General features: G+C 44.7%; 1 protein-coding gene across 1 annotated transcript in view; it reads left to right on the plus strand.

Moving 5' to 3' along the window:
- Positions 1-13,514, plus strand: part of mmp23bb (matrix metallopeptidase 23bb) — a 46,952-nt gene that overhangs the window by 3,749 nt on the left and 29,689 nt on the right. The window contains exons 2-3 of the mRNA XM_072254469.1: positions 3,437-3,579; positions 10,474-10,610. Coding sequence (XP_072110570.1) covers positions 3,437-3,579; positions 10,474-10,610 — 280 coding nt within the window. The remainder of the gene's footprint in view (positions 1-3,436; positions 3,580-10,473; positions 10,611-13,514) is intronic.

Genomic DNA, 13,514 nt, shown 5'->3' on the forward strand with positions numbered 1-13,514 from the left:
CTGACCTCTTGGTAACATTAACTCTTGGCTCTTAAACTCAATCCCAGGATTGATGAAGGCCAATGCACCGTATGCCTTCGTAACCACAGAGTCAACCTGTGCAGCAGCTTTGAGTGTCCTATGGACTTAGACCCCAAGATCTCTCTGATCCTCCACACTGCCGAGAGTCTTACCATTCATACTATATTCTGCCATCATATTTGACCTACCAAAATGAACCACCTCACACTTATCTGGGTTGAACTCCATCTGCCACTTCTCAGCCCAGTTTTGCATCCTATCAATGTCCCGCTGTAACCTCTGACAACCCTCCACACTATCCAATCAGGCTTATAAGACACAACCTGCCTTTGACAAAGCCATGCTGACTATTCCTAATCATATTACGCCTTTCCAAATGTTCATAAATCTTGCCTCTCAGGATCTTCTCTATCAGCTTACCAACCACTGAAGTAAGACTCACTGGTCTATAATTTCCTGGGCTATCTCTACTCCCCTTCTTGAATAAGGGAACAACATCTGCAATCCTCCAATTCTCCGGAACCTCTCCTTTCCCCATTGATGATGCAAAAATCATTGCCAGAGGCTCAGCAATCTCCTCCCTCACCTCCCACAGTAGCCTGGGGTACATCCTGTACGGTCCCAGTGACTTATCCAACTTGATGCTTTCCAAATGCTCCAGCACATCCTCTTCTTTAATATCTACATGCTCAAGCTTATCAGTCTACAGTAAGTCATCCCTACAATCACCAAGATCCTTTTCCGTAGTGAATACTGAAGCAAACTATTCCTTAAGAACTGTACCTCTGCTGTCTCCTTCGGTTCCATACACACTGTTCCACTGTCACACTTGCTTGGTCCTATCCTCTCACATCTTATCCTCTTGCTCTTCACATACTTGTAGAATGCCAAGTATTAATCCTGTCCGCCAAGGCCTTCTCATAGCCCCTTCTGGTTCTCCGAATTTCTGCTTCTCTCCTAATTTCTCCTTCTGGCTCCTTCCTGCTAGCCTTATAATCTTCTAGATCTCTATCATTACCTAGTTTTTTGAACCTTTTGTAAGCTCTTCTTTTCTTCTTGACTAGATTTTCAACAGCCTTTGTACACCATGGTTCCTGTACTCGACTATCCTTTCCCTGTCTCATTGGAACGTACCTGTGCAGAACACCATGCAAAAATCCCCTGAACATTTGCCACATTTCTTCCGTGGGTTTCCCTGAGGACATCTGTTTCCAATTTATGCATCCAAGTTCCTGCCTGATAGCCTTATATTTCCCCTTACTCCTATTAAATGCTTTCCTAACTTGTCTGTTTCTATCCCTCTCCAATGCTACGGTAAAGGAGATAGAATTGTGATTACTATCTCCAAAATACTCTCCCACTGAGAGACCTGACACCTGACCAGGTTCAATTCCCAGTATCAGATCAAGTACAGCCTCTCCTCTTGTAGGCTTATCTACATACTGTGTCAAGAAACCTTCCTGAACACATCTAACAAACTCCACCCCATCTAAACCCCTCACCCTAGGGAGATGCCAATCGATATTTGGGAAATTACCCACCTTAACAACCCTGTTATTATTATACCTTTCCAGAATCTGTCTCTCTATCTGCTCCGCGATGTCCCTGTTACAATTGGGTGGTCTATAAAAAACACCTAATAGAGTTATTGACCCTTTCCTGTTCCTATCTTCTACCCACAAGGGCTCCATAGGTAATCCCTCCATGTCTTCCTCCTTTTCTGCAGCTGTGACACTATCTCTGATCAACAGTGCCACGCTCCCACCTCTTTTGCCTCCCTCCCTGTCCTTTCTGAAACATCTAAAACCCGGCATTTGAAGTAACCATTCCCACCCCTGAGTCACCCAAGTCTCTGTAATGGCCACAACATCATAACTCCAAGTACTGATCCATGCTCTAAGCTCATCCGCTTTGTTCATAATACTCCTTGCATTAAAATAGACACATCTCAAATGATTGGTCTGAGCACGTCCCTCCTCTATCACCTGACTATCCTCCCTCTCGCACTGTCTCCAAGCTTTCTCTGCTTGTGAACCAACCACCTCTTCCTCCATCTCTTCAGTTCGGTTCTCACCCCCCAGCAATTCTAGTTTAAACTCTTCCTGATAGTCTTAGCAAACCTCCCTAGCATGATATTGGTTCCCCCTGGGATTCAAGTGCAACCCGTCCTTTTGTACAGGTCACACCTGCCCCAAAAGGGGTCCCAGTGATCCAGAAATCTGAATCCCTGCCCTCTGCTCCAATCCCTCAGCCACGCAGTTATCCTCCACCTCATCCTATTCCTATACTCACTGTCGCGTGGCACAGGCGGTAATCCCGAGATTACTACCTTTGAGGCCCTGCTTCTCAACTTCCTCTCTAACTCCCTGTAGTCTAAAAATTAGCTGTATTTTTTTACATATGCTTTGAAATATCGAAATGTACAGTGAAGTGTATGGTTCGCGGGGGGCAACTTGCAAGTGTTGCCACGCTTCTGGTGCCAACAAACATGTCTACGATTTACTAACCCTAACCCGTATATCTTTGGAATGTGGAAGGAAGCTGGAGCAGCCGGAGGAAACTCACACAGTCATGGGGAGAACATACAAACTCCTTGCAGACAGCAGCAGGAATTGAAAAGCATTGACTGCTCTGCTGCCGTGTTGCCGTATCTCAAGGTATAGTCTCTTCAGATTCATCTTCATGTAGGCAATTACAGTGAAAAAAGAAATACAGTAGAGTTTATGAAAAAATATTTATAAACAGGCAAAAACTGACAAACATCCAACGTGCTGAAGAAGATAAAACATGGAAATAAATAAATAATACCGAGAACGTGAGTTGTGAGAGTCTTGAAAGTAGGCCTGTAGGTCATCGAATCAGTTCAGAGTAGTGGTGAGAGAAGTTATCCACGGTTCAGGAGCCTGATGGCTGTAGGATAATAACAGTTCCTGGAGCTGGTAGTGCAGGACCTCAGACCTCCGTACCTCCTCAACTCCACTATCAGATCATTTTGCAGAGCAGAGATTGACGGGTGTTAATACTTTGATAAATATTGAGATAAGGATTAGCTTTATTTGTCACATGCACATGAAAACATTGAAACATGCAGTGAAATGCATCATTTGCATTAACGAACACACAGTTTTGTAGTTTGCAAGTGTCAGCATGCTTGCGGCACCAGCATAGCATGCCTACAACTTACTGACCCTTACCCGTACGTCTTTGGAATGTGGGAGGAAACACACAACCTACTGAGGATGGTGCTGCATGTCAGCTTGCTTCTGAGTCCTCCCCATCTCCACCTTCCCCAGTGCAGGACATCTGGAGTTATTTCTGTAGGAACTAGGCAAGGTGGAGGAGATCCCACCAGCCAGAACATCGGGAGCCCTGACTTGAACCATTTCTAACTGCACCATTTCCATTACACTTGCAGGAAGAAGGGAGAGCTGCACTGCGCAAATCGTACCAGATCCCAGCCTCAGCTGAAAAGATACACGACATGCTTCTGCGGCGCAGGAAGCGGTACGCCATTAACCCTTCACTCCACAAGTGGGATCACTTCAACATCACCTACAAGTGAGTGGATCATTGCAATGGGCAGACCTTGCTTCAGGTACACTTCCTGGGCCAGCAGACCAAACTGGCTGTCAAAAGCAGTGGGCAAATTCAAACAAACACCATCTTTAATAGAAAAGTAAAATACGGCAGGAGCTGAAATTCAGAGGTGAAAATAGAATACAGTACAGAGCAAAAGCCTTGGGTACATATATATAGCTCAGGTGCCTAAGACTTTTGCACAGTACAGTATTTGTCAATGGAGCAGAGAGCGAGTTTGGAAATCTGGCGGGAGCAGAGGATGTTTGGGAATGGCGAGGGTGGAGCACATGGGAGGGGTGTGGGAGAGGTGGCAGAGGAGGAGTGCCAGTGGTGGGTGGTGCCAGTGCAGACACACCCAGCCCTGAGACACCAGGCAAGGCCATTTGATTCCAAACAATCGCTTTATTGATCATTACAGAATGGGTCTCCGATGCTTCCCACTCCCTCCCCTCTTCCCCTTTTCCCAACCATGATTCCCCTCTCCCTTCCCACTCAGTCCATAATAGAGACCCATATCAGAATTAGGTTTATCATCACTCACAGATGTCACAGTAACTGTATACTGTTCATTCTCAGCAGGACAGGCAGCGCCTGTGGAGAGAGAAGCTGAGTTTGCATTTCAGGGTGATACTCTTTCATAATCAGAATCAGATTTATTATTACTGAATTATGCCATGTTAATTTATTGTTTTGCAGCAGCTGTGAGTGCAATACATTAGAAATTACTATGTTACAGTAATAACTAGACAAACAAATAAATAGTGCTATTGGATTGTTCAGAAATCTGACAGCGGAGGGGAAGAAGCTGTTCCTAAAACATTGAGTGTGGGTCTTCAGGCTCTGGTACCTCCTTCTCTTGAAGATGTCCTCCATGGTGGGGAGAGGTGTGCCAGTGATAGAGCTGGCTGAGTTGACGCTCGGCAGTCTTGTGATCCTGTGCATTGGAGCCTCCATAACAGGCTCGGAATACTCTCCACTGTATAACTGCAATGTTAGCATTCATTTCGAGAGGACTAGAATACAAAAGCAAGGATGTAATGCTGAGGCTTTATCAGGCATCGATCAGACCCCACTTGGAGTATTGTGAGTAGTTTTGGCCCCTTATCTCAGAACACCTGTGCTAGCATTGGAGAGGTTCCAGAGCAGGTTCACGAGAATTATCCCAGGAAAGAAAGTGTTAACATGCAAGGAGCATTTGATGGATCTGGTTCTGTGCTTGCTGGAGTTTAGAAGAATGAGGGGGTCACACTGAAGCCTATTGAATATTGAAAGGCCTAGATAGAGTGATGTGGAGAGGATGTTTCCTCTAGTGGGGGAGTCTAGGACTAGAAGGTACTGCCTCAGAACTGAGGGTGTCCATTTAGAACAGAGATGAGGAAAAATTTCTTTTGGCCAGAGGGTGGTAAATCTGTGAAATTCATTGCCACAGACAGCTGTGAAGTCCAAGTCAGTGGGTAGATTTAAGGTGAAAGTTGATAGGTTCTTGATTAATCAGGCCACCAAAAGTTATAGGGAGGAGGAAGGAGAGTGGGATTAAGAGGGATTAAATCAGCCATGATGGAATGGCGGAGCAAACTTGATGGGTTGAATGTCCTAATTCTGCTCTTATGTTTTATGGTCTTATGGTTTTCTTTGGTGCCATACCAAATCTCCTCAAACTCCTAATGAAGTATAGTCACTGGTGTGCCTGCTTCATGATTACAACAATACATTGGGTCTAGGGCAGATCCTTTGAGATGTTGATGCCCAAGAACTTGAAGCTGTTCACCTTTTCCATACCAGTGCCCAGTGTTGCACAGGGACAGGCAGCATCTTTACTACAGCTCAAAACTGCCTTTCCACAGCCCGAGTTAGAGTCACAAAACAAGAGCGATACAGCACAGGTATCGGACCTTTAGCTCAACCAGTCCGTGCTGACCACGGTGCCCACCCAGCTAGTCCGAATTTCCTGCATTTGCCTCATATCTCTCCAAGCTCTGCTCTTCCATGTGCCTATCCCATTACTTCTTAAGTGATACTATTGTACCTGCCTCAACCAATTCCTCAGGCAGCTCGTTCCAAATACTCACCACTCTGTATAAAAATCCTTTGTCGATCTTTCTTCTGTTTGACAAGAAGGAGAGAAGAGAGAATGAACAGTTTCCTGTTCATAAGAGACATAAATAAATCAGTTAGTGGGAAGCTTTCCCTGTAGCAGATGTGTATAAAACTTGAAGGCACGGGTTTAGGTTAAGGGTTAAGATGTGAAGTCTGTACATGCAGTCTCCACCCAGCTAATGGAAGTCATCTGCCTCTTGTTTCCAACTCATCACCTGTAGCCTATTTAAACCATGTTCTCATCCACAGTCCTTGTTCACTCATGCAAACCACCCACCCGCAACTAGTTGCTTCCTGTCTTCAGTTATTACATTGCCTTGTCATGTTTAGTTTCTGTTCTCTCTTGTTTTGTGGCACCTCATGCCTTGTCATTTTGCAGTTTATTATTAAAGTTATTGCTCACCTCTAATTTGTCTCCACTGCTCAGCATTTGTGTCAAGCCTCCTCTACGTTTCCAGACAGGGTGGGTGAACCAGCGATTGGCCCGGCAGGGTTTGCTTGCCTGAATGTCGTCGTCCATCAACATGAGCACAAAGTCCGGAAGCAGCAGGAAACCACTGACTGTCTGCTCTCCACTCTCAACCAACTCTCCACCTCGATACAGTAACCTCACGCCAGTCAATCTCCTCCCTCGGAACCCTGAATTCCAGTGTCCGAACGCTTCGACTGAGCCCCAACCTGATGCCACAACTTCCTCTCCCAGTTCATCTTACATTTCAAACTTCAGAGATCTTTGTATGTTACAGACCGAACCAAGATTGCCTTCATCATTTCTCTCGTGACTGGGTGAGCTCTGACCTGGGCTATCGCTAACTGGCGCAAAACCTATTTATAACCAATATGAGGATTTCACCACTGAGATGCTCTGGGATTTTAGCCTTCTGAGAAGTGGAAGGGGGCAAACGATTGGATGCTTTGCCTGTGTCAAGCTCGGTGCTAGATTACACCATGGAACTCAGGACCATCACGTCGGAGTGCGGCTGGAATACAGAAGCACTGTTGGCCTCTTGGAGCATTTGAACAATGAGCTGTCTACCCAGGAGATCTCCACTGACCTCAAAAGCATTATCTGGAAGTCCAGTCCCTATATACCTCCATCGCCCATCAGGAGGGCCTTAAAGCTCTCTGCTTCTTTCTGGATAACAGTCCCAACCTGTTCCCCTCCACTACCACATCTGGCAGAACTGGTCCTCACTGTCAATTTCTCTTCCAGCTCCTCCCATTTCCTTCAAACCAAAAGCACATGGGTCCCAGCTATGGCTGCCCTTTTGTTAGCTATGTGTAACAGTCTATGTTCCAAGCCAACACCGGTGTCACTCCCCAACTATTCCTACACTACATCGATGTCTGCATTGGCACTGCTTCCTGCACCCATACCGAGCTCGTTGACTTCGTCAACTTTACCTCCAACTTCCACCCTGCCCTCAAATTTACCTGGCCCATTTCTGACACCTCCCTCCCCTTTCTCGATCTGTATCTATCACTAGAGACAATTTATCTACTGATATCTTTTATAAATCTATTGATTCTCACAGCTACCTGGACTATACCTCTTCCCACCCCGTCACTTGTGAAAATGCCATCCCCTTCTCTCAGTTCCTCTGTCTCAGATGCATCTGCTCTCAGGATGAATATTTTCATTCCACAACTAATGAGGTATCCTCTTTCTTCAAAGAAAGAGGCTATCCTTCCCTCCACCATTAATATTGCCCTCACCCACATTTCTTCCATTTCGTGCACATTTGCCCTCACCCCATCCTTCTATCACCCAACCAGGGATAGGGTTCCTCTTGTCCTCACCTACCACCCCACCAGCCTCCGCATCCAGCACATAATTCTCCGGAATTTCCACTATCTCCAGTGGGATCCCACCACCAAGCACATATTTCCTTCCCCCCGCCCACTTTATGCTCTCCGCAGGGATTGCTCCCTACGCAACTCCCTTGTTCATTCATCCCTCCCCACTGATCTCCCTCCTGGCACTTACCCTTGCAAGCAGAACAGGTGCTACACCTGCCCCTACACCTCCTCCCTCACTACCATTCAGGGCCCCAAACAGTCCTTCCAAGTGAGGTAACATTTCACCTTGAATCTATTGGGGCGAGTGACTGTAGCCAGTGCTCCTGCTGTAGCCCCAGCTGGTCCCCCAACACCCGTGGTCCCACATTGCCATAGATTTCAGCACAGGTTTGCCTCGTATCAATGGGATCAGCCATGATCTTATTGAATGGCAGAGCAGGCTCGATGGGCCAGATGGCCGAGTCCTGCTCCTATTTCTTGTGTTCTTATGATAGAATGGCAGAAGAGACCCAATGGGTCGAAGGGTCTAATACTTCTCCTATGTATTATAGTGATTTGGCCTTGAACCTTCTTATCACAACTGAGTCAGTCACCGAGCCAAACCACAGAGTAACAGGCTGTTTGGTTCATCAGGTTTATGCAGACAATCAACTACCCAATCATACAAATCCACTCCTCCAACTGTAAGCCCATAGCTTGCACTCTAGTTCACGGTGATGCATATTGGCTGTTGTGAACTATTAACTCAGATAAAGCAGTAAATTACCAAGTATAGATTTCTTTCACTTTGTGTTCCTTTACTTTAATTTTTGGTGACTTCTGGAGGGAGGAACCTTTCAGAAATAGCCTTTTGATAACTACACTAAATTTGAATATTTAAGCATTTATATAATTCCCAATGACAGCACAGATAGACACTACATGAAGGATCTTACTATTTTACAAATCCAAATGGAGATGAAAGGACGAAGGAATTATTATAGCATTATAGAGATGCACACTCAGTGGCCACTTTATTAGGTACAACTATACGCCTGCTTGTTAATGCAAATATCTATTCAACTAATCATGTGGCACCAACTAAATGCATAAAAGCATGCAGACATGGTCAAAAGGTTCAGTTGTTGTTCTGACTAATTAGCAGAAGGGGGAAGAAATGTAATCTAACTGAGTTTGACCATGTCACATTTGATTGTTTGTGCCAGATGGGGTGGTTTGAGTACCTCAAAAGCTGCTGACCTCCTGAGATTTTCACGCAGAACAGTCTCTGGAATTTACAAGGAATGGTGCTAAAAATGGAAAACATCCTGTGAGTGAAAGCACCTTGATAATGAGAGAATGGCCAGACTGGTTCAAGCTGACAGGAAAGTGGACAGGAACTCAAGTAACCATGTATTAGAACAGGGGTGTGCTGAGGAGCATCTCTGGTTGCACAACATGTCAAATCTTGAAGTGGATGGACTACAGCAGCAGAAGACCATGAGCATGCACCCATGGGCCACTTTATTAGGTACAGGAGGTAGCTAATGATGTGGTAAGTGTGTATATATTTCTTATTGTAATTAATAGCAATTTTTAATGTACTGTACTGGACATATTTCATGACGTATGTCAATGATAATAAATCTGATTCCGTTGTATAGTCCTGATGAATGGTCTTGGCCTGAAACAATGACTGTTAACTTCCCTCCATAGATGCTGCCTGACCAATCAAGTTCCTCCAGCATTTCGTGTGTGTTACTCAAGATTTCCAGCATCTTCAAATTGGCTTGTGTTTGAAGATATATGAATAGTCACTATTCCCCAGAGTGAACAGGTTCATGGTGAAAGGGGGAGATGTTTGATCTGAGGAGTATCTTTTTCACACAGAGGGTGGTGGTCCTGTGGAATGTGTGGAAGGACCTGCCATAGGATGTGGTGGAGACAGATACAGTGTTGGACAGGAAAGGCAAAGAGGGATGTGACCTTAACACAGAAAAATGGTATTAATCTAGTAGACTCAATCTAGTAGATTAATCAGTAGATTCAATACAGTTATTTTCCCCAAGAAGTAAGTCTGATCAACCCCTCCAACCCCCCAAGCACAATTACTTTATCGTTTCCTGTCAGAGACACTCCTGTGCTTAGCTTCACTTTATGGACATACAAATACAAGAATGAAAGGGTTACCATTTGAGGAATGTCTGGCAGCTCTTGGGCTGTATTCCCTGGAGTTCAGGAGAATGAGGGGGATCTCATACAAATATTCTGAATGTTAAAAGGCCTGAACAGATTAGATATGGCAAAGTTATCTCCCATGGTAGGGGATTCTAGGACAAGAGGGCATGACGTCAGGATTGAAGTATGTCCATTTAGAACTGATATGTGGAGAAATTACTTTAGTCAGAGGGTGGTAAATCTGTGGAATTTGTTGCCACGTGAGGCTGTGGAGGCCAAGTCACTGGGTGCATTTAAGGCAGAGATTGATAGGTTCTTGATTAGCCAGGGTATTAAAGGCTATGGGGTGAAAGCAGAGGAGTGGGGATGACTGGAAGAATTGGATCAGCCCATGATTGAATGGTGGAGCAGACTTGATGGGCTGAATGGCCTACTTCTTCTGCTCCTATATCTTATGGTCTTATAATCTTATAAGCTATCTTATGTATTTATATTTATTGTGTTTTTACTATTATTGTGTTCTTTATCTTATTATGTTTTGTTTTTGCTGCATTCAATCTGGAGTAAAAATTATTTTAATTTCCGTAAGACCATAAGTGGTAATAATGGAATTAGTCCATTTTCCTTTACACTTGTGTACTGGAAATGACATTAAACAATCCTGATTCTTGAACTCTCTTGATCTTGAACAAGGTGAGACAAAGAGTCTTTCTGTGCTGCTCCATTCTATAAAACAAACAGGGAGACCAGAGTGAGCAGTCCATTAGCGGGAGAATGTTTTCTACAGATAATCACAGAATCCCTTCCCTTTCTTCACAGGATTGTGAAATTTCCAAGCACCCTGAACAAGGATGACACCCGGAAAGCCATTGCAATCGCCTTTATAATGTGGAGTGACGTCTCACCTCTCATCTTTACTGAAGTCCCAGCACAAAAGGATGCAGATATCAAAATTGGTGGGCACTGCTCTCTTTTCCCTTCCTTTTAGGCTGAAAGACGTTGGAGCAGAATTAAGCCATTCAGCCCATTGAGTGTGCTCTGCCATTCCAACATGGCTGATTTCTTATCCCTCTCAACCCTATTCTCCTACCCTCTCTCTGTACCCTTTGAGACCTTGACTAATCAAGAACCTATCAACCTCAGCTTTAAATATACCCAATGACTTTGCCTCCACAGTCACCTGTGGCAATGAATTCCACAGATTCACCACCCTCTGGCTAAAGTACTGTAATTCTTCATCTCTGTTCTAAATGGATGCCCTTGTATTCTGAGTCAGTGTCCTCTGATTCTAGACTTCCACACCACAGGAAACATCCTCCCTACGTCACTCTGTCTAGTCTTTTCAATATTTGATAGGATTACTCAGAACCTTTATGCAGAGACTTTTGATACAGGAGCCCATCCAGCCCATTGAGTCCCATTCCTCTCCCAATCTTCCCATATTCCCATCAACTCCCCCATGTTTGAAATGTGATTCAGCATTCTTTCAGGTTGCAAACCAATATCAGAATCGGGTTTAGTATCACCAGTGACCAGTGTATGTTGTGAAATTTGTAAACTTTGTGGCAGCAGTACAATGTAATTCACAATAGTAGAGAAAAAAACTGTGGATTATAGTATGAATATATATATTAAATAGTTAAATTAAATATGCAACACAAAAAAATAGAAAAGTAGTGAGGTAGTATTCCTGGGTTGAATGTCCATTCAGAAGTTGGATGACAGAGAGGAAGAAGCTGTTCCTGAATCACTGAGTATGTGCTTTCAGGCTTCTGTACCTCCTACCTGATGGTAACAATGAGAAGAGGGCATGTCCTGGGTGGTGGGAGTCCTTAATGATGGATGTTGACATCATTGTTTGAAGATGTCCTGGATACTACGGAGGCTAGTGCCTATGATGGAGATGACTACTTTTATAACACTCTGCAGTTTACTTCGATCCTGTACAGTAGCCCTCCGGATACCTGATTGCGATTCAGCCAGTCAGAAGCATTTGTTTTTGATGACATACAAATCTCCTCAAACTCCTAATGAAATATAGCTGTTGTCTTGCCTTCTTTGTAGCTGCATTGATATAGAAACATAGAAAACCTACAGCACAATACAGGCCCTTCAGCCCACAAAGCTGTGCTGAACACGTCCTTACCTTAGAAATTTCCTAGGGTTACCCATAGCCCTCTATTTTTCTGGGCTCCATGTACCTGTCCAGGAATCTCTTAAAAGACCCTATCATATCCGCCTCCACCGCCATCGCTGGCAGCCCATTCGACGCACTCACCACTCCCTGTGTTTAAAAAAAAAAACAAAAAATAACTTACTCCTGACATCTTCCCTGTACCTACTTCCAAGCACCTTAAAACTGTGCCCTGTCATGCTAGCCATTTCAGCCCTGGGAAAAAGCCTTTGACTGTCGACACAATGAATGCCTCTCATTATCTTATACACCTCTATCAGGTCACCTCTCATCCAGCATCGCTCCAAGGAAAAAAGGCCAAGTTCACTCAACCTATTCTCATAAGGCATGCTCCCCAATCCAGGCAACGTCCTTGTAAATCTCCTCTGGACACTTTCTATGGCTTCCACCTCCCTTCTGCAGTGAGGCGACCAGAACTGAGCACAGTACTCCTAGTGGGGTCTGACCAGGGTCCTACACAGCTGCAACATTACATCTCGGCTCCTAAACTCAATCCGATGATTGATGAAGGTTTTCTGAGCCACATGGTCAACCTGCGCAGCAGCTTTGAGTGTCTCTGGACTCGAACCTCAAGATCCCTCTGATTTTCCACAATGCCAAGAGTCTAACCATTAAAACTATATTTGGTCATCATATCTGACCTACCACAATGAACCACCTCACACTTATCTGGGTTGAACTCCATCTGCCACTTCTCAGCCCAGTTTTGCATCCTATCAATGTCCCGCTGTAACCTCTGACAGCCCTCCACTCTATCCACAACACCTCCAACCTTTGTGTCATCAGCAAACCTACTAACCCATCCCTCCACTTCCTCATCCAGGTCATTTATAAAACTCATGAAGAGTAAGGGTCCCAGAACAGATCTCTGAGGCACACCACTGGTCACTGACCTCCATGCAGAATATGACCCATCTACAACCACTCTTTGCCTTCTATGGGCAAGCTAGTTCTGGATCCACAAAGCAACGTCCCCCTTGAATCCCATGCCTCCTTACTTTCTCAATAAACCTTGCATGGGGTACCTTGTCAAATGCCTTGCTGAAATCCATATACACTACATCTACTACTCTACCTTCATCAATGTGTTTAGTCACATCCTCAAAAAATTCCATCAGGCTCGTAAGGCACGACCTGCCCTTGACAAAGCCATGCTGACTATTCCTAATCATATTATGCATCTCCAAATGTTCATAAATCCTGCCTCTCAGGATCTACTTCATCAACTTACCAACCACTAAAGTAAAGCTCACAGTTATGTTGTCCGGGTAAGGCCCTCTGAGATATTGACACCCAGCAACTTGAAATTTCTCACTCGTTATACTTCTGGGTCCCTCCTTGAGTACTGGTCTGTATTCCTTCATTTTACGCCTTCTGAGTCCACAATCAGCTCTTTTGTCTTACTGACATTGTTTGCAAGGTTGTTGCTGTGCCACCATTCAACCAGCTGAAATATCTCGCTCCTGTGCACCCTCTCGTCTCCATCTAAGATTCTGCCAACGATGGTGGTATCATCAGCAAATTTATTGGTGACATTTGCGCTGTGCCTAGCCACAAGTCATGGGTGCAGAGAGAGTGGAGCAGTGGGCTAAGAACATATCCCTGAGGTGCAGCATTGTTGATCGTCAGAGAGATGGAGATGTTATTCCTACTCAGCACAGGTTGT

Source organism: Mobula birostris, chromosome 4, assembly GCF_030028105.1.
Source record: "Mobula birostris isolate sMobBir1 chromosome 4, sMobBir1.hap1, whole genome shotgun sequence".
Lineage (NCBI taxonomy): Eukaryota > Metazoa > Chordata > Chondrichthyes > Myliobatiformes > Myliobatidae > Mobula > Mobula birostris.